The following is a 22,135-nucleotide window of genomic DNA, read 5'->3' on the forward strand; positions in this document are numbered from 1 at the left end:
TTTTTTTTGTGGAACAAAGCATGCTGGGAAATATTCTCCTAAGTGTCGTGGGCATTTTTTTCTTGTTCAATCTCGAGTCTAGACTGTGCTAAACGGTAAATTCATTTCAAGTGAATGAAATGCAATACAAAAGCAATACAAAAGCAACACTTTTAAATATTGGTAGAGTTTGACCTATTTGGTGTAGTGATGCATAAAAAGAGAGAAAAAAAAGGGCGACATTTGAAGAAACGTAAATGGTAGGTTATAATTTAGATTTGATATTTAGTATTCCTCTAGTTGGCACACAACTTTTCCGGAAAATAATTGCGGGCTATAGTTTACTAAGTATACTCAATTTGCTGGATTAAAACTACCCTTTGATTAGGAGAGATGAGGATCTTTGAATGCCAGCAGAACGGACACACATTTTTCTGCAATTCTCTTAACCTAAGTTATCAGTAACGGGTACAAATTTAAGAATGAAGGATGCAGCGCCTTTGCAGGAGTCAGCAGCGATCCTATAAGAGACAGTTCCGAGTAACGTGCGTAGCATATTACTTAACACGTTAAATTACCCACTCGTTCATTTAAATTTGATGGGGCACAGCTCATTGGTTTGTTCCTGATTTTGACACGGATGTAGCTGTTAATAGGTTTGTAGCTGCATTCCATAAGTTATCTACCGTACTTTAAAATCATCTCGCCTTTAATAGGTTCCTACCTACATTCTGTAACGTATCTACCGTGCTTTAAAATCTTATCGCATTTTGCTCAAAACGCTGCAGGCGGCCTCTAGTAATAAAACGAAGACCGCAAAGCGATTGTAGTTCAGCTTTGCTTAAAATGGAAGCCATTTTGCACCGTCTGATGTTTCAGCTTCGTCTCAGCCGTGGACATCCCACCACCCAATTCAAAGAGTAGCTGACAACATCGTCGCCACCTCTTTGTAGCCCGATTTTCCCGCGGTTAGCAGCCGGAAGTTAACACCCTCCCGCTTCGTTTCGTGGGCGCTTGGCTTCCATGAGGGCAGCTTCTGTGCGACGACAGCGTGGTGGTGATTGCAGCTTCCTTGTAACTTTGCCAGGAAGGATGCAGCGGTAGGTCGGCGGAACACCAGACATCAAGGTGCTTTGTTTAGCATTGCGCATTTTGAGTTCACCCTGCCACCAACCGCTTGCTTGTTTCAATGCCAGGATTACATCAGGCAGCAGTTTGTGCTACTCTGGTTTGTTATGCCTCGGATTTCAAACAGCAACAAATGCTACAAGATCCATGCTAAATCATGTTCTGCTTAATCACAGTTTGCTGACAAAACCATAGTGAACGTCATTTGCACAACATACTAAACCACCTGTCTCCTGATCATGATGGAAAAGGAGTACGATATGCTTTTAAGTGTCTCCACTGGCATGTATTAAGTTCTATTCCTCCGTTATATTTTTTTTTGTTTCTTTTAATAGCAATAAAAATAAAATAAGCATGCTGAAAGGCAAAGACTGCAATTATAAGTGAAGTCTCTTATTTCCAAAAATCCCACACAGATATCAAAGACATCTAAACATTAGTAATGCTGAGAAAATATAGTCAGAAGTCATATTATGGGTGCAGCTCGTTGTGCCCATGTAACACCTCCTGCGCGAGCTGCACTGGCTCCCGGTGGTCTTCCAGGTGCGATTCAAGGTGTTAGTCATCACCTTTAAAAGGGCTCCATGGCTTAGGACCTGGGTACCTAGGAGACCGTCTTTTGCCATCAATAGCCTCCCACCAACCAGTTCATTCTCAGGGAGGGACTACTCAGGGTACCATCAGTCAAATTATGCCGACTGGCGACTCCCAGGGGGAGGGCCTTCTCTGTGAGGGCTCCAAGCCTTTGAAATGAACTGCCCCCGGAGATACAGATATCCCTGATCTCCGTGCTTTCCGCCGTGCCCTCAAGACCCTGATGTTCCAACAGGCGGGGCTAAACATATGAACATGTGAATGATTTTTTAAAATGTTATCTAATTCTGGGTTTTATTTAATTGGCCAAACTAAGTAATAATTTTAATTAGCAATTTTATGATGTTTGTGTGTCTATATTTTTCTTGGCTGTACACCACCTTGAGTCCTACGGGAGAAAGGTGGTATAGAAATATAATTAATTAATTAATTAATTAATAATGGAAATACTCTTCTTCCTCACCCAAACACCATGATAAGCTGAGCTGGTAGAACTGCAGTGGTCAAAGGGAGGACTATGGATAAGCTTCCAAGTTTGCCCTCTGGTAATGAAGCTTTTGTAACAGCCTATGTTTTTTGTGGTAAGAGAGCCAGTTTAGGGCAGCAGTTAAGGTGTGGGGCTACAAACCTGGAGACTTGAGAATTCTAATCCTGCTTTAGGCACAAAGTCAGCTGGGTGGCCTTGAACCATTCACTCTCAGGCCTAGAAAGGAGGCAATGGCAAGGCATTTCTGAAATCTTTTTTTTTTTTAATTTGATTTATATGCCGCCCTTCTCCAGAGACTCAGGGCGGCTTATAGTGTGTTAAGCAATAGCCCTCATACTTCTGTATATTTATACAGAGTCAGCTTATTGCCCCCACAAACTGGGTCCTCAATTTACCTACCTTATAAAGGATGGAAGGCTGAGTCAACCTTGAGCCTAGTGAGATTCGATCTTACTTTAATTGCAGACAGCTGGTGTTAAATTACAGTGCTTCTGTCTGTTGAGCTAAACCAGGCTCCTTTGCCAATCTTGCCAAGAAAGGTGCAGGAACTTGTCCAGGCAGTCTCCAAGAATTAGACACAACTGAACAACAACAACAAAAAGCTCTTTGTAGCATGTTCCATGAATAAGTAAGGAATGTTCTCAATATTGGGGATCCCTGTGCAGACAAACTATAGTTTGGTTTACCATGTTGTGTGAATGTAATTTCTGAAGTTTTTGTAGCAACAGATTAGCAGCACTTCCCAGGTTGAACACAGGGGCAACCTGCACTTGGCTCTCAGCAAGAAGCCTCCATCTCACCCTTCAGAACTCATTTCCAGAGCTTCTAATTTTGTATGTCCTAGACTGGAGAATATTGGAGGTGGGTAAACCAAGACGGGCTTGGTAACTGGGAATGTTGCCAGACTGAGTTGTGATAAGAGGTAAGAGGAGACTTGGGGGAGTGGGGCAAAGGCAGTCCAGGCCTTGGATAAGGTCATTTTCAAATTCTTGACAGTAGAAAGAACTTGCAAATGTCCTTGAAAAATAAGCCACTTCTTCAAAAGCATATGCAATCAGAAAAGGAGAAGGAGAAATGGTGTAAAATGTTGCAGGGCTTTGATTCTGACAGACAGAACAAAATTTGTCTTTCTAGGAATCACATTCCAAGGATGAAACTAGTAGAACAGCATGATGATTATGGGCTGTTCATTTCCATCATAAAATTGATTAGTAAAGGCATCAAAGTCTGAAGTTTTAACATGAATCTCTTATGAAGTTTCAAATTGAAAATTTGAAATTTAAAAATTTGAAGAGACCGTGAATGGAAAGTATATTGCAGATAGTGTTCAACTTACAACCATTTATTTAGCGACCATTCTAAGTTACAATGGCACTGGAAAAAGTCACTTTTGACCATTTTTCACTTACAACCATTGCAGCATCTCCATAGTCACGTGATCAAAATTTGAGCACTCGGCAACTGGCTTGTATTTATGACAATTGCACTGTCCTGGAGTCATGTGATCACCATTTGTAACCTTCCCAGCTAGCTTTCGACAAGCAAAGTCAATGGGAGAAGCCAGATTCGCTTAAGAACTGCATGATTCACTTAACTTTAGTGATTCACTTAACCTTTTATAGGTTTGTAAGAAGTTAGCACCCACCCCTCTCCTAAAAGAATGAAATATTCTAGGAAATATTAAAAAGGAAGAATATTATACCTCCCTGGATGAGAAAAGGAGAAACATGCTCTTGGAAAGCACCCTCCACCTTTGCTAATAGCCCCAGAAAGGGCCAGCTTATCTACAACACAAAAGACCTTCACTCTCAGAACATAATAGGATTAGCCCTCTATCCATCTCACCACATGACACCTGGGAAGATTATATCACCCAGCAAAATTCAACCAAGCCTGTGACTCAAGACAACCTACAAAGTTACCCTTGCATGGCCCCATGGGAGTCTGACAACCAATCAGGATACATTTCTTGCCACAGGAACAGGAAGCAAGTTCAAACCCCAACAGGGTATAAATCTCTCCCTCTCTCCCTCTTTTTGCTCAGGACCTCAAACCATGTGGTCCTGTGCACCATTAAACCAAGCAGTCTCTATGTTTCCAGTGTCCTCCTTTCCCACTTGGAACTGAACCCAGATGGACATTTCTTCCAACAGGCTGGACCGTTTTTTTCTTTTGCATAAAGACAGGTGCAAAGAATGAATTAAGCAGTTCCACTTTATCCATGCTACCTGTCACCTCCCTGCCATCTTTTCCCATTAGTGGACCAATAGTTTTCTTTCACACGTTGAAAGATTTTTAGTCCCACCATAAGCCTGAAAGCCAGCTATGTGATTTTGGGTCAGCCCAATAGCAACAGGGTTGCTGTTATGGGGAAAAAAAGGAGAAACAAGCATTAGATATGTTAGCCATCTTGAGTTATTAACTACAAAATAATAAAGGTGAGGAATAAATAAAACAAATTAAAATAATGACCTTTCATTAGATTACATCATGCCCATAACAGGAGATTTAAGAAAGTGAGAAACATCATGCTATGCATATTTTCCTGGATCGTTCTCTAGGGGGCACTTCTGTGCTTCCTGCCCTGTTAGCTGCTGACTGTAGTAGGGATATTTTGAATATGCCAAAGCCCCTGTAAGGATTGGAGTACCCTATAACAAAAAGGTATGACTGAAATATTAAGAAAATCTATTCCAAAGTAAACCAGAAATTAAAACCTCACTACGGTAGACCAGTAGTGTTTGGTGGTCTATTTATTCCCTGGTTAATTGCTATTGTTGATGATACATCCAAAGCTTTTGTGGATTTTTGACAAGCTCCATTCATTCTGGAGCATGTAATGTGGATTATTTAACCACATACATTTTTCCCGTTTTAAAAAAGTTTTACTACAGAAATTAATGCATCCTTCATAAATACACGCCAGTTGCCAAACGTATGAATTTTGACCATGTGGCCATGGAGAGCTGCTGGAACAGTTGTAAGTGTGAAAAATGGTCATGAGTCACTTTTTTTCAGTGCTGTTGTAACTTTGAAAGGTCACTAAACAAATGGTTGTAAATTGAGGCCTACCTGTACTGGAAATTTACCTTGAATAATTACTAAGTTATCCATAGGGACTTAATGTGTACATATATGGGGGTGGAGTGGCAAGGGAACTGCTCTCTGTACCTCCCACGTAAATTTTCTTCTACCTGAGTAATTAATAAAAATTAATCTAGGTATCTGAGCAATGGTGGGATTCAAATTTTTTTACTACCAGTTCTGTGGGTGTGGCTTGGTAGGCGTGGCATGGCTCGGTGGGCATGGCAGGGGAAGGATACTGTAAAATCTCCATTCCCACCCCACTCCAGGGGAAGGTTATTGCAAAATCCTCACTTCCTCCTGATCAGCTGGGACTCGGGAGGCAGAGAATAGATGGGGGCGGGTGGTTTTTACCGGTTCTCCGAACTACTCAAAATTTCCGCTACCGGTTCTCCAGAACTGGTCAGAATACCAGTTCTGCTGAATACCACCTCTGCATCTGAGTCATTAATAAAAGCATGTTATTGAACACCAAGGTTGGTCAACACCAACCTGCACAATTACTTTGTAGTTAGGCTATAATTTTTGAACCCAGATCATGGGTTATATTGTGGTTAGGGAATAGCACGTTTAATCTTAATTTGTAATCAACAGTTGTCATAGATTTTTATTCACCAAACCCATGGTCTGGTTTTGGTCTTCTGGATTTTTTGTGAGTCAAGCGGTTAAACTCACAGTTATAATGCAACCTATATGGACACAAAATTTGCTTGAGTCTTTTCTTAATCACTTTTGGAATTACTTTTTTACTGCTTTCAAATATTAAGAACCTTTGGAATTGCAAGTTTTATGGTATTCATTAAGAGTTTCCTTCAATTCTTAATGAAGGAAGTTTTAAGTACAAAAATAAGGATTTAGAAAAATTCTATCTATGGACGAATAAACAGCAAAAGGGTGATTAGAATATTGATTTTGGAAAGTTATAAATGGGTGAAGGGTCCAGATGGATTGGAAATAAGTTATTGAAAATAATTATAAGAATCCTTCCTATGGGAAATTACTGATGTTTTGAATTCTTAATAAAAAAACATAAGATGGGACTCGAAGACTGGACACTAGATGGAACTACAAAGAACTACAGATTACAATTAAGGGAGAAGAACACTTAAATTCGACTTGCTAACATAAGAGTGGAGAAAAATACCTTAATATTGGAGGTATTGAAGGATATTTTTGAAAAATTGAATCAGAAATTAATTTTAAGAATACTTCCCATTAGAGACTGTGCATAAATGATGAGAAGCAATAGGAGCAAGTTATACCAGCCAGGACTGAAATTGATTTGAATGTGGATTTAAAAATAACAGGCTACAAAAACAATATGGAAAATATATTTATTCAGTTTCTATAGCTGCACAACTCAACCAAGTAACTGGACAGCTTATAGTTCTAAAACTGAAAAAAAATTTAAAACATTAAAAGAACACCCACAAATAAATAAGCACAAATAACAGCAGTGATGATTAATCAATTAATAGCAAAGGCAAGTAACAAGTTCCTCAGCTAATTCTGAGCCCCAGTTCTATGTAAATGCCAAGTTTTTTAAAGCTTTGCGAATGGCCAATGGAGTTGTAGCCATTCTGATCCCCAAGGGAGAATATTCCATAAGGCAGAGGCTACAGCAGAAAAATTCTGGCTTCTAGTCCCACCAGTTGATACTCTGGCTCAGCGGTCACCAACGTGGTCCGCAGAAAAATTATTTGCCTTTTTTATATTGCACTAAATACTATTTATCTTTTTAAAAAATTCATATTAGTGGTCCGTGGGATTTAAAATTATGAATTTAGTGGTCCCTGAGGTCTGAAAGGTTGGCAACCCCTGCTCTGGCTGATGGGATCTGCAATATGTCTATTGGATCAAGTTGGATGGGTATAAACTCTTGGAAAAAGATATACTGGATATATAAATGAAACCAGGTGGTTTTATTTTATTTATTTATATATAAAATTTGGAGATCACCCATTTCCCTCAAGGGAGCAATGCTGGACAATGCACAATGAAAACGTAAAAAAACATATAAATATTATATTCCAGTAGGAGGTAATTAAAACAGGAATAAAGTAATTAAAGTTGAAAATATGGGGAGTGATTTCAAGGTGCTAATCAGCTCCAAGGCTGCATACTCCTTTGCGAGTTCCAAGCAAGTTGGCAGAGCCAGGTCTTCAGATGCTTCACCTCATCTCTTGGGGTAAAATATTCCAAAGGGCAGAGGTGATGGCAGAAAAGACTTCCTTGACCCCATCAGTTGAAATTCTTTAACTGGCAAGGTTTGTAACATACCCTTCCCGCCTGATTGGCTGGGATGGCCTGATATAATGAGGTGGTGGTTCTGCAGGTAAACTGGCCCCATGCCAAGGTCATAACCAACACTTTGAATTGGATTTAGAAGAAAACTGGCATCCAAAGCAGATTGCAAAGCAGAGGTGTTAACATGTACTGCCCTTGGGGTGCCCATAATTTCTTGTGCAGCCATGTTCTGTATCAGCTGAAGCTTCCATATATTCTTCAACGGTAAATTCCATGTAGAGCAGATTACAATAGTCCAGACAGGAGATGACCAGGGTGTGATTAAGCATGAGAAGAATTTCCCTATCTAGGAAAAAGCATAATTGGCCCACACTACGAAGTTCAGCAAAGTCCTTCCTAGCCACAATTGCCACCTGCTCTTTGAGCAGGAGTTATGAGTCCAGGAAGAACCCCAGATTATGCACCAGGTCTTTGTGGGGAAGTGCAATTCTATCCAGGGCCAAAGATGATAAAACTCCCAGAAGCAGAGGGGGCTCTTGTTTGATTGATGTTTTAATAATTAAAAGGCACATGCAAATAACTAACCAGAAGAATGACTTGGATTAGTTTCTTATAGTAGAAGGCCAGTTTGTTGTAATTGTTGTGGCCGCTAGCAGCCTGCGGAGCTGACAGCAGTCAGACAGTGAGGAGGCTGGGAAGGAACATGGGCTAGTCCTGGAGTCTAGGGAAGGCTCAGACAAGGGCTCTGCGTCAGAGGCAGAGAAAGGGCCATCTGGGAGGTACGGGCTGCCTCCGGAGCCTCCAGTTGGACCTCAGCAAGGCAGAGGAACAGGGGGAGCCTGTTCCCAGTGCGTGCATGCGCAGAGCTACCAGAAGGCAAGAACAGTTAAAACAAAAGGGACGACTCGGGAGTAGGGCTTGGAGATGATTGGCCCCTCCCATAAGACTTAAAAGAGGAGCAAAGGCATGTGGGCCTTTGCAGGAAGCAACATTTGTTCATTCTGTTCAGTTTAAAGCTTGAAGCTCTTTTTGATTCTGGACTCCATGTGGCTTTGCCAATTAGGTCTTTGGCAGTGTGTCAAGGGAGATAAAGGTGGGTGATTCTCCCGAAGGACTCTTTACAACTAATTGGGACTCATCTGTGAATGATCAGAATTCACAGCTGTTGCAATAAAAGAGGTTTTTGGGACTACTGTGTTTTAATGACTCAGGAAGCCTAGGTCAGAACAGGTGTTCTCCTAGAAAGGTTAAGGTGTTGTCCTAGAAGTAGAAAACAGGAGACTGAGTTTTCTACTCCTGCCTTAGCCTTGAAAGCTGACTGGGTGACTATAGGCCAGTCATTCTCTCTCAGCTCAACGTACCTCAATGGGCTGTTACTGTGGAGAAAATAGGAAGGAGTACCATGTACTGTATATTCATTCCCTTGAGTTACTTATAAAGTAATAAAGGTGGGATAAAATCAAATAAGTTAACATTCCTCTGCAGAGATCTGTTAAACTTTTAAAGGATTTTGCAAGAAGAGACAAAGAAAAAATAAAAAGAATTCAAAGATTAAAGACCAAGTTTATTAAAAGTAAAGTTAAGGAATATAAAATTGGTTTACTTGATCAAAATTAAAACATATAGTTTGCTATGTCTGGTAACTCTTAAAGGCCTTTTGCTGACCAGGATGGAATGATGAGGCTTTCTTTTGTTTATAGATAAGAGATGAAATATGGGAAGAACAGATCATTTGATGTATTTTAAGAGAAGGTGGTAAGTTATTAAAATTGTTAATAACTGTACAAAGGGGAAAATTATTTCTTTATATATTTCTTCCCTTTTTTTACTATATTTTTCTTTTCTATTTTTCTCTATACTATTTTTTCTTTTCTACATTTAGTTTTTGCTTTTACATTTTTTCTGTTTAGTTTCTATTAGCATTTATCCTTTTGATTGTAGTGTTCAATAAAATTATTTTAAAGAGAAAAAAAATAGTGGAAGAATTTGAACAGTAGAACTTACAGTTGGTACACATTAAATTATTGAAACTTTTTATATTGGCATAGGTGATGGAATGTAGTCAGAAGGCAGATTCCCAGGAGGGACATGATGCATTCCAGAGAGGCAACTTGGTCCAGATACTATGTGTAAAAGAAAGAGGGTAAAGTCTGCTCTTCCCTAATACAAGAAGTCCTCGACTTAACAATAGTTCATTTAGTGACCATTCAAAGTTACAACAGTACTGAAAAAAATTGACTTATGACCAGTTTTCACTTGACTGTTGTAGCATCGCCATGGTCACATGATCAGACTCTTGGCAACTGACTCATATTTATGACGGTTGCAGTGTCCCAGGGTCATGGGATCACTTTTTGCAATCTTGTGACAAGTAAAGTCAATGAGGAAGCTAGATTCACTTAACAGGTGTGTTATTAACTTAACAACTGCAGCAATTCACTTAACAACTGTGGCAAGAAAGGTGATAAAATGGGGCAAAATTCATGTAATGACGATCTCATTTAGCAACAGAAATTTTGAGCTTGATTATACTCGTAAATCGAGAACTATTTATAGTTCACAGTATATTGTAGGTACAGTTCGTAGTCAGTCTGGAAAGATTTTGTTACAGGTATGAAACAAAAAAGAAAACAGCTTGGAAGAGTCAACATGTGTTATTCTTGGTTTTGGGCCTGACAACTTTTCTACCATAAAGCCTATTATTGGAAATTTCTGGATTCTTGTCCACCATTTAATTGGTTCCAGGTTAGCCTGATGAGAGAAGCTGGACAATAGCTTCAGAATTGAGGAATGTCACCATTGTTTCCATTGCCTACTCCTTTTCATGTAATTTTAATTTAGACATTGTGTGGAAAAAGAAAAGTGAAGTCAGCATAATTTAACCCTAATATAAATAACTGAAGGATTATTACAGTGGTCATCTTTGTGAGTAAATTACTAGTCTTTCTACTACTGTACATGAAAAATAAAAGAGCATTATTTTATAGAGAAATATAGTTATCTGTTCTCTAGGACATTAACCAACCTGGAAAATACAAACTCCGTTTACAAGAAAAAATTAGAGTTGTCATTCTTTTGGGATACACCAATTTCTTTCATTCTTTTATTGGAATCATTCAGTCGTCTGGATGATTACAAAACTGCAGCCAGTTTATGGTCCTCTCAGTGGGGTTTTTAATCTCTTCCCCAATCTTACATGTCTAACATCCTTCCAAAGCATGAAACTACAACTCTCAGAGTTCAAACAATTCCTTTTATTTTGCCTTCTGAATCTGTATGAGGTATAGACAAGCATCCGCATTACCCAAACCTAGTTAGCAGAAAGACCAAGTAATGTTTATGTGGGTACATCATTTTCTATTTATTAATTTGTTTATTTTAAATTATTTTTACTTCAAAGTCGGGTGGCATGCATTCAATGGAATGTCTGCAAACATTTTAACGCTTAGCTTCCCTCCTCTTGATATTACAGCTATTATCAGAACTCCTGTGGAATTCCATGCCACAGAAGTCAAAAGTCCAGACAGCTCTCAACACAGAAGTTAGCTGCTTATCCAGCATCTGCAGAACTCCCTGTAAGAACAGTCAGATCTGAGTTCTAAAAATGAGGTCACTCTGGGGATAGTTACAAATTAGAGCGTCTTTTTGCTGCCATCTAGTGGTTATCCGGATTTCTTCAGCCCAGACTAGATCCTACAATTTCCAAGATTGGGCAAACAACTGAATTTTAGCATGTTTAACTAAAGGACAGCAGCTTTTTTTTAAAAAAAAACATCTGTAAAGAAACTGACGAGCCTTTGAAAGGAACAGAAATCCCTGTCATCTCTGGATGAATAAATCCTGCACATGTCTTTGGATAAATAAATCCTCTACCTGAGAAATGTATTGGGAGAAGTCAATACAAACTCTAGTATAACAATGCTCTCATAAAAAATAAGAAGTATTCTTAGATCCCTGCATTGAAATAGGCTAAGCACAGATACGGATCCACATTATTTTATTGATTTTAACTGTATGTACTGTTTTACTATGTTTTATATTATGCATTTTAAATTGTTCTAAGCTGTTGAGTGTTTATACAACAGAAAGATGGAATATACATTTAATATTAAATAAATATAAGGGAAATGAAGAATGTCTCTGGATTAAATTCTAAATTGACTGCCAATATAATCTATCTTCAAACTTGAACGTATGGCTCTTTACAGCCATCAATACTGAACAAAGCGTCACTTTAGAAAACCTGAAACTAGCACAATTCAGGTATGAATTGTTTTTAAAGTATATTAGAATTGAGAACTCAGCAACTGTAGATTTCCCTATCCTTTCTTTCCAGATGCCAGTTTCTCAAAGCTCTTTTTCTTGGTTTAAAGAAGCCTTTGAAAAATGTATCTGAAAAGGGGAAAATAATTTAGCAGAAAGCTCTTTCAAGAGCTAAACAACTGTGTGTTATGCAATGCATCAGAGGCTAAGCTATGAGTGTATGTTGATAGACTTGTGCTGACCTCCTGATTACTTCAAATCTAATCAAGGCTGCCAAGATCTATGACACACCCAGACCTTTCTGATGTAGATCAGCAGCATTGCTTTCCACTTATTCCTCCTTGTAGGAATGCAAAGAGAACAAAGACATGTGTTATTCTACGGTTTGCTATAGTATCACCCATGAGCTGGAGATACCCAGGAAATTCATCAAAATAGTTTTTCAGTAGACCATGTTCTTATTAGACTATAAAGAAAAATCTAAAACACTACATTTTCACAGGAAAATCCATACTCAAAAATCCCAGACTGTATATTCTGCTCTGATTTGAATTCAGAATGGAGCTAAAACTAAAGTTTTCTGTTCAATCCTCTCCCCCTTAAACCGAATGATGCATTTTATCATCTGAACTCTACCCATTTCAATTATCCTATTCTTGAAAATCTGCCATCCAAAAACAGACAATAATCCCATTATTAATTTCCATTCTTTTCCTATTTTGTTGTCTATTGGAATGACTATATGCAAGCAGCTTGATGATAACCACATTTTTTCCTGTTGTCCCAGCCATGCTGTTTGCATTCCCCAAATTATGGACAGATTGTCCTGGAGAATATCTTTGTGATCAGTCAGAGTTGACAACAACTTGATGGCACATAATCAGTCAATCAGCTGGATCAGATTAGCCAGTGAAATGTAGCTCACTTAAAGGTAGCTTCTTTCCCTATAGCTTAAATAAATTGTATCTTTGGAAACACTGTTTTACTTACTCCAGTGTCTTTTGTAAACTATTTTATCTTGTGTCTTTTTTTTATAGCTATGTTGACTTAATTCTGCTAAGAAGTTGGTTTTTATAATCTTGAATTTGTATAAAACATGTGACTTTGCTCTCAGTGCGAGGCTTCTTAACATCTAATCAAAACGCAAGTGTCATTCTTCCTTCATCTTTATAAATATTGTGTATAGTTTGAAGCAGGAGTCTACACAAGCAGATAATTTGGACATTATTTCATTGGGAACTGTGTGTATGAAAGAGAATTTCCATTGTTTTCCTATTTTTCCTCTCCTTTTATATCTGAGCAGCCCCGCTTTTAATAATACAATTTTATATATAAAGAATATATTTTGTTTTAAAGTATTCTTGAGGTAGCATTTTTTCTTGTATTTCCAATTCAATTTACATATTCTCTGAGTACTTTCTGCTGGGTAAATTCATTATAGAAATGCACCATATAATGAGGGTAATTTTTCCACTATTAATGTATATAATGAATATAAATAGCATTGTATCTTGTAAAGGAGAATGGCGTCAATGTTTATTACTTGGCCGAACAATAATATACTAAAGCAATTTTGAAGTTATGTGCAATTTCTTCTGAGAAGTTAAGAGTATTTTCTAGCTTTCCCTTTTTCATTCTGTTAACTTAAAACTAGATTTTAACAGTAAAGCAGTACTTTCTATCTGGTTTGCCAAAATGAGCTCATGCTTGGAAATCTCTTTCATACCACCAATTCCTGCTGAAGGATCTGGCTCCAGTCAGCAGGAACCTTGTGTTCCCTATAGGGCCTCCTTTTTATGTTTTTATTACAGCAACTCCTCCCATGACATCTCCTCTGTGATTTCTTTGTCCTTTGCTAAAACTGCTGGAAAATTCCCAACTGGTTTCTTCACCAGAGGTAGGCACTATGAGACCTTAGCTAATGACATCATCTTTGCCTCTGTGCATTTTCTATAGGGTTACAACCATGTAGAATGGTTTTTCTAACTGAGATGCAGAAGACAGTTTCCAGGTTAGAGATAAGCTTCAAGACTATGAAAGAAATTTCCAGGTTATCTTAAGTATGCTTTACTTTAGCCATTATTCCCACAATATATTAGCCTATTAGGTCATTCATTCTTAAGGGGATGGAGGGGGTGCTTGGCTAGCTCTGGAATTACTGTATTGTATCCATGTAAGAATCTGCTCTGGTCAGCCATTTAAAAATACATTTGATAACGAATAGCATATCCAAGACAAAAGAGGCATACGGTAGACAAAATACTCTAAAAGAAAGAAAAAATAAATAAAATTATCCTATACTGCAGTCTAATTCTTAAAAGAATAATGTAATTCTAACTTCAATTCTAGTTTAATCAAGTCTCCGGATTTTTTTTTTAAAAAGTAAAGGTAAAAGATTGGTCAAATAGGCATATTATATCAAAGCACTCATTTTTCCCCCTCTTATACAAAAGCCTAAAGAGTTGGGTATATATTTTTAAAACAAATGAGTTTTTTATATTGACCAATCCTTTTCTTGAAATATGATACGTATTCCTTCTCATGATTTCCATAATCCAGGGAGTTATTAATCTGAAAAGAGGTGTATTGGCAAAACTTTGGTGAATAATAATAGAAAACATTTATTCTTTAATTACAATATAAAATATACGTTTCTCCTTCATTATTTGTTTAGGGAAACATGAATGAACAGCTTTTAGATTGGCTGCCGGACATGCTGCTACTATCACAAAGAGGTTTACCCTCATTTGGACTAAATAATTAATCAAATTAATAAAAAATATTTTTATGTAAAATTAAAAATATGAACCAGAACATCTATAAAGAGGCTTTCTACAAGGCCTCTACTGATATTATGAAGAAATAAAAGCATTCTACAATTAGTCATTAAATAGAAAGCAGAAAATCAACAAATAACTGAATATATTCATAATATATCTAAGAAACCTATTTAAGAGATTTAAACCCTTATTTGAAAAAAACAAAAACAAAATATGAAATGATTAAAAAGAAACTGTTAATATAATCCTAGTATTAAAAGTGGCAAAATTAAACAAACACTTGTTAATTATACTTATACATATTTATATTGTACATTAAAGAACTTTCCCCCTGTATTCATAATAAATCATAAACTACATGTTAGGAATCATTGTTTTGATATTGTAATCAGAAAAATGATCTATACTTCCTTAACAGTAATCACCAAATATTCTCTTAACTCTTAGGAAAGATTGAATCTCAGCAAAAGGAAATCTGGAGGATGTGCTAAATTTTAAATGCAAAAAACAGAACAGATAAAAAAAGGTGAATCAGAACCCAGAAAGTAAGATGGAAAAAATGTGAAGGAGTAGCATACAATGATCCTATAGAGCACAGATTTAAGGACTCACCAGTCACAATCAAAGTGATTGGTGATTAATATGTTGGGAACTATAGTTATTCCAATATAGAGGAAAAAATAGAGGATACCAACCCTTCCATAAGTGTATATGACTTTTAATGACAGGATCCTACTCTTAAAAATTGAGGGAAAAGCTATTTAGGTTGAATGTTAAACTGCAGGAACAATCATTTTGCAATATACTTTTTATTCCATTTGTTGCAAATCATCTAACCTGGATCTGAAAACTACTCAGTTAACTGCACTGAGTAGTAAAAAGAAAAAAAAATACAAATATACAGCTTTTTCCTGAAAAAAAAAGTTGATTAAATGAGAGACAGATTTAAGGGGGATTTGGATTTGGATTGGATATTTCCTAACCATTGCACACGTTTTACCTACAAACCAATAACCCCACTCCCACTGTGGCGAGGTCTTAAGATTTTTTTGTGGAACAGCACTGTGAGCCTTAATCACTTCTGGAGTGCCTATTTGCCCACCTGTGTATGGCTTCTCTTTTTGCACCTGGCTTCACCTAGTAAATCTCAGGATTCTAGTTCCTAACAAAGCAGAGCCTACTAACCCAAAGTCTGCTCCTCCTTGGGAAAGCAGGGTTTACACTCCAGGCAATTTGGAAGAACCTTCACTTCGTCCTTTCCAGGCAGTGAAATATTCAGCCCCCGAAGCCCAGTGGATCGGAAGAGCCTGAACTCGTCGGAAAATGGGAAAGTCTGCTCTAATTAAAGAGGAAATTCGGATTTTAAAAAAGTACTGCCTTGGTGAAAGGGAAACGAGAGGATTTTTTTTTATTTTTTTTACTTACGCGGGTTAATCTATATCACAATTCGCGCCTAAAAAAAACAACAGCCTGAGCCCAAGTGAAGCCTATATGGTGCCTCTGCCTGCAAACATGCCTGCAAACGTGTCAGCACATGTCTTTTTCTGAGCGAGCACACACACACACACACACACACACACACACATGGAAGCGCGCGTCTTGCCTTGCGTTCCCTCCCTTCCCTTCCCTTCCGTTCCCTCCCCTTTCCTCTCCTTGCGCGAGCCCGCCTAGGGTGGCTACTGTGGCAGAGATTGGTGTGTTTTTCTCCATCTGCGTCACATGGCTGCCCCTCCCCCCCTCTCTCCTCGCCCTTCCCTTCCCTTCCCTATCGCGGCTCGCCACTCAGCTCAGGTCACTTTGACAAGCTCGCTCTCCTCTTCTTCTTCCTCCTCCTCCTTCGCCGCGCAATTAGCATATTAATCAGCCCAGCGATCGGATTCCGAGTCGGTCGGAGCGCAGGGTCGTCTCGCGCCCAGCCAGGCCAACGCAGCCCAGCCCTGCCCAGCCCTGGACTTGCCGACGAACGGAGGGAGAGAGGCATCGGGCTGCCCCACTTACTGCGGTTGCTGTGCTTCCCGGCGGGGAGGCCCCACAATCGGGGGGCGGCCTTGCCCAGCGATTGGGGTCTCTCTCGGAGCGGCGGATGCCAGGACCCGCCGAGCGGGCACGTCGCACCTTTGCTGCGCCAGGCCGGGCATGTGAAGATGTCAGTAGGCTGTGCATGCCCAGGTGAGTCTAGGCGCGCGGAGAAAGAGAAGGGCTGGGGCGTACATCCTTTTGGCGAGTCCAGGGACTCCCCTTCCTCCTGCCCCTGCCCGGGCCCCTCTGCAGTTGGGAACAGGCAGTGGGAAAACAACCTCCGAGCAATCTTCCTTCTTCCAGGAAAAGACAAGGGAGAAAGAAAATGGCATTTGGGAATTTAGGTTCCCCCAACAAGCAGGGGCGCGGGAATTCGGTTTTCTGGCAGAGGGGGAGGGGGCAACAACCTGGTATCGGTTTGGGGATGGGGCGCACAGTGCCTATGCTTTTGATCGTTTTGCTTGCCGTTAATTGTTGGTATCAGTTGAGAAAGAAGTCCGGGGTTCCTGAGGGGTTCCCGGCTGGGAGGTGAATATCCGTGGAAGTTACTATGGAAGGGGAATATCCGTGGAAGGGAAGGCAATCTCCGGGAGAAGGAAAGGGGGACTGGGGGACTAGAAGTATGCTGCAGGTAATCTGAAGAGGTGCTGGGCTACGGAATCCATGTTACAAAAATAGTTAAGGGGGGGCTTGTCCTCAGTGGGTCCTATTCTCTAGGGCTTCTCTGCACGGGCAGAGCATTGGCCAGGACTGTTTGTGTTCATAGCAGAAGGATGCAGCTGTGCTGAGCTGGTTTTCTGTGATCTGGCCTCTCCTTCAAGATGGACATTGACGTCTGAAACATCTCTTCAGTTTAGGATCATGAATGCCCATTATTGAAGGCATGCCAATTCTCAAGGATGTGGTTATTGAGTTTGCTCTGTTTGTGTCAGGGCAAAGCTTTGCTCCCTGATGGAGGAGGAGCTCTGTGAAGGGATAGCTCTTTGCACTGCTAAGTTGGCCTTTGTGGCCTGGGTGGGGAAGATGATGATAAAGTCTGTTTATGTGGAGGATGGACAGACATCTTCCACCTTTAAGAAATGGAACCTGCATAGCTTTTAAACATGGTTGGCATAGATACAGACTCATCATTGCTGAATAGATTATAATGTACTCTATAATGGCTCTTTCACATGAAACTTAGAAGGAAATGCTACACTGTTAGGTTTAAAAAAAAGTCAGCATTTATCTTGAGTCAAGCTTGATTCTTAGTGACTTTATGGACATACCTTGATTGTTTGCTTGGCAACAGCGTGGAAACATTCTGTTGTTGTCTTCTCAATTAAACCGATCTTGCAATTTCATGGTCATTTCCCATCCAAGTGTCAACCAAGGCTGGCATTGCTTAGCTTGCCGAGATCATCCAAGACAGTTGGATACTGACATTATGTGTTTCTTTCACTGCCCCACAATTTTGCTCATGGAGCTTTTGGATTATTTTAAGCTTCCTGGAATATCTTAAGCCTCCCACAATGAGATAGATGGCAAATAAATTTAATAAATAATAAATAGTACTAGAGTTTCCTAGAGGACATATAAATGTATTGAATTTAGAATGAGATATGTTCCAAAATTGGAAATGCAATTCAGATATTACTCTTCCTTAGAAACAGGACTATTTCAGCTTCTCTGCTTGAAATAAATGAACTATGCATTGTAATAGGGATAGTTTAGGACTTGCAGACAGGCAAGTCTGACATATTTGGATGCCTTTCACTCCAGGTATGAGGGATGATCTCCTCTACTGTAGTTTGACAAAGATATGATTTCTCTCTGTGAGAATTCCTGCAGTTCTTGAAAAGCAATTCAGCTCCATGCTGAGATTCTGCCAGCTCTGGAACATCCAGATAGTATTACCCAAGTTGTCTGTCTCAGTGCATCATGTTCCTTGCTCCAGATATTGGTAAATTTCTTCAATGTGTATAGGGCAGCACAACCATTCCTCCCTCCTAGAAAGCCAGAGCCACATGCCTGCTCTGTTGCTGGATATTTGAGTGGCTCACCTCTCTGATTCTGCCATTGCCCCCTACCTGTTGTCTGGCTGAATCTATTTCCTTAGCTTGCAGCAATCCCTGCTTTAAACAAGTCCTTTCCTTTCCTGTTTCCCTTCCCCCACCACCACTGCCACTACTACCTCCTTGTCCTCCTCCTCCATCTCCCGCTGGAAGCTGCCAGAGCGGCTGCTGCTTCCTCAAGCAGAAAGTCACGTGTTCTCCCTCCAAAGCCAGGCCAAACATTTAAAGCACCAGGCACAGCATGGGCTTCTCCCCCTTCCCCCATCCAACTTCCTTTCACACTTTTCCAGGATTTCACCTCTCTCTCCCTCCCTCCCCCCTTGCCCATTGACTGAAATGGGGGCTGGCAGGATAGCTCATGGAACCAGCACCCTCCTTCCAGGCTGCAGCTTGGACATATCTGATTTCTCTGAGGGAATTTCACATTCATACTTGCTCTGTGAGCTTGAGGTTAATTCTTGCTGCATCTGTAGCTAAATGCTCACAAATGTCTGTGCAGGATAATGCCATTATCCGCTATTTTGCTTTTTAGCTGAGCCTTGGGGAGGGTGGAGTGGCTGTGATGCAGCAAGGATTTTATTAAATCTCACCTTCCTACAACATTGCATTTGAAACAAACGCTGTGTTGTTACTATGCCATGCCCCAAGTTATGATGTAATCATGTTTATAGATAAGGTATTATAATTGCCCTGGGATTCAGAGGGCCTCCTAGAAGAATCAAATCAGCCTGCCAGTTGAATGTGGCCTTTTTTTTAAAAAAAAAAAATGCAAATAAGAAGTAAACTGCTGGGTTTATATTTTCGTGTATGATTTTTCTTCTCAAATTGAAGCTTTCCTTGTGATTTTGCTCTTGGAGTTCATGACAGACTGTTTATTGGAATGAAGAACAAACAAGCTCCGGTTCTGGCTTTCTGCCAGCTAGAAACATTTAATGAACCTCTCATGTGGCTGCTCTTCTGGGGAGGGGGTGCATTAACTTGGAGGAGTTTCCAGCTGTGGGTGTCTGCCTTTAAAGAGGAAGCAGTGGCATTTGTAAGTTATAACAAAAGGGCTGCCTCCATTGGTCATTTCTACATATGGTGTAGCTCTGTATTTCTTCTATTCTCCAAAGGATAAGGCAAAGCAAGTTCCTCATCTTCATTCTTTAGAGTGGAGGAAAATGTCTGATCCCAGTATTTGATCTGTTCATTTGCTTTTTGCTTTACAGTTCTCCAGTTTCCCAAATTCAGATTTTTTAAAGAAAAAGTTTTCCATTTTTAGAGGGAAAAGAATGGCAAAAAGTGTATAATGCAGAAGGAGGGTATAACTGATTGAAGCTGGTGCTGGACATGCTCTCCCTTTGTCACCGTTCACTCAGTGAAGCTGCTCTGTAGAGTGCTTGATGATGATTTTCATGCAGTCTGGGAACTGTAAGAATTTCTACAATTGAACACAATTGAGCAGAAGTAACTTCAGTTCAAGGGGATTGCCATGGCTAGTATCCTTTAAAACCATTTTAATGGATTGCAGTGAGTCAGGCAAAAAAGTCTGCTTGGAAAATAATGAAAATGTTTAGATTTGTGAATGGTTTTTGTTTTCATGTTTCTAATATGAAAAATTGACTGACAATTTTGAGTTCACTGTATATCACATGCTTATGTGCTGAATCTATTTTCTAAATGCATTCATTGATCTACAAGTATCTCTACTATAATATTGGTGGCTTGATTATCTGCTTCTCTAAACATTAAACTACAAGATATAAGCTTGTCTTCTGGGAATAGTAAAATATAGGAACGTCTACCTTGATGTAAAGATATAAAGATAATACTTCCAAGCTCAGTAAATCTGTATATCTGTAAATATTTTGATATGCATGTTTTACAAAGTGCCTTTAATTTTTTTCCTCAAAATTTCCCTCTTAGGCACAATCAAGTAAAGACTTTGGGTTGGTTAGATCTTGTAACTGTAGCCATTGTCTGACTACAGGATACTTTTTTTTTTTTACCTTGTGGTAAAACTTACTCTTTCTTTTTGTTAGTGTGCTGCTGAGGATTTCCAAGTTAGGATTGGATTACAAGAGCTTTCCTCTCAATGTAAAAGTGTCACATATTCCTGAGAATTCAGATAACCTTCCTTGCAAAGCTTTTCTTATATTTTCACATTCCTCTACGTTTTTTTACAAATTAGCATGGGTTAATTAACATCCTCTATGAAGTGGGGTGGGTGGATTATAATACATTTGGAAGTAAAGGTCTTTAAAGGGTGGAATGGCAAAGAAATACCGTATTACCTTATTTCACATAACACACAAAAAAACTTTATGGTATTATGAAACCATTTCTTATGCTTGCATTTTCTTCATTGGCAGAATATGTAATGCTGTTTACCTGTGTTATTCTACATTACTATTAACTTTGTTATTGTTTATTTGTGATATTTTTATTTCTCTTCATGCATTTACTCAAATTTGCTGTTTATTTATTATTAGATTTATAATGATTTATAATGTTAATAATACATTTAAAATATATTTAAGAACTCACATTTGCCTGGCTTTGTTAAAATTGATGGGTATAAATAACTGAAGTTGCTTACCTGTCATGTACCTCTCATTTCCAATATTCACTTGATACAGATTGCAAGAATGCAGGATTAGTAACTCAATGTTAAGTTCAGTGTGAAATCACAATGATAAATACATTTTCAAATTACAAAGGAAGAGTAGTGCCGGCATTGCAGTATTGTGTCCCAATGTGGAGGCATTCTAGATTATTTTAGTCCTTTATCCTGACTTTATAATCTCAGACAGAAAATATGACTTGGAGGCAGGGGTGAAATTCAGCCGGTTCTATCTGGCTCGGGCGAATCAGTAGTGGCGGCTGCGGGAGGCTCCATCCACCCATGCGGACGTCATGATGTCACTTTTTTGTGACGATTATAAGCCTCTGTGCATGTGCAGAGGGCTTTGTGCATGCGTGGACGACAGCGCATGTGAGCAAAGCGAGCACACTCATGGCGTGCACATATTTGTGAACCGGTAAGGAAGGTAAGTTTATTTCACCCCTGCTTAAAACCGAATTGCCAGCAGTCATACTGGAAATTATGGCTGAAATCCTTCCCTTTCAAGTCCAACCACCACTTTCATAAACTAGGTTAACTGCTGCCTGAATAGAATAACACTCTATCATTCATCTTTAGATGACACATCACAGCAGAAAATAAGGACCAAGGATCTGATTCAGGGTCATATTGTATTCTGTGAAGGAAATACCAGTTCTAAATTATTGTAAATATTATCTCTGAATTGCTTTTTGTATTGAGTTGTCAAGATGGGCTAGGAGAGAGATCAAGGAAATAAAAGTGATCCATCCTTTGTTTTTTTTCTCATACCGGTAGTATTTTTAAAATATATTTGAGCAAGTGAGAGAGAAATTGTCCATAGAAGTACTTGATTCAGCACATTAGGAGCTTGAGTAAGTTTCTGTGTAAGAGCTTAGAAATTCTATTACCCTGTTTT

At 39.2% G+C, this 22,135-nt stretch overlaps 1 protein-coding gene and 1 long non-coding RNA gene across 6 annotated transcripts in view; both read left to right on the forward strand.

Annotated features, from left to right (window-relative positions):
* The first annotated feature begins 153 nt into the window (after positions 1 to 153).
* On the forward strand, positions 154 to 11,654 carry LOC117678613 (uncharacterized). Of its 2 annotated transcripts, none has more exons than XR_015728628.1 (3): positions 154 to 239; positions 9,220 to 9,274; positions 10,992 to 11,654. It is a non-coding gene; the product is annotated as an uncharacterized LOC117678613 (long non-coding RNA). The 2 variants fall into 2 exon arrangements; XR_015728627.1 differs by lacking the exon at positions 154 to 239 and adding an exon at positions 1,008 to 1,107.
* Positions 11,655 to 16,138: 4,484 nt separating this feature from the next.
* LDB1 (LIM domain binding 1) overlaps positions 16,139 to 22,135 on the forward strand; it is a 60,961-nt gene continuing 54,964 nt past the window's right edge. For 2 of the 4 annotated variants that reach the window (XM_060682948.2, XM_034439900.3), the window contains exon 1: positions 16,217 to 16,731. In XM_060682948.2, coding sequence (XP_060538931.1) covers positions 16,707 to 16,731 — 25 coding nt within the window. In that variant the 5' untranslated portion in view covers positions 16,217 to 16,706. Of the gene's footprint in view, positions 16,732 to 22,135 lie in introns of all 4 variants that reach the window. The other 2 variants (XM_034439899.3, XM_060682947.2) reach the window with 2 other exon arrangements.

The sequence above is a fragment of the Pantherophis guttatus genome, chromosome 6 (genome assembly GCF_059756535.1).
Source record: "Pantherophis guttatus breed Tessera chromosome 6, ASM5975653v1, whole genome shotgun sequence".
NCBI lineage: Eukaryota > Metazoa > Chordata > Lepidosauria > Squamata > Colubridae > Pantherophis > Pantherophis guttatus.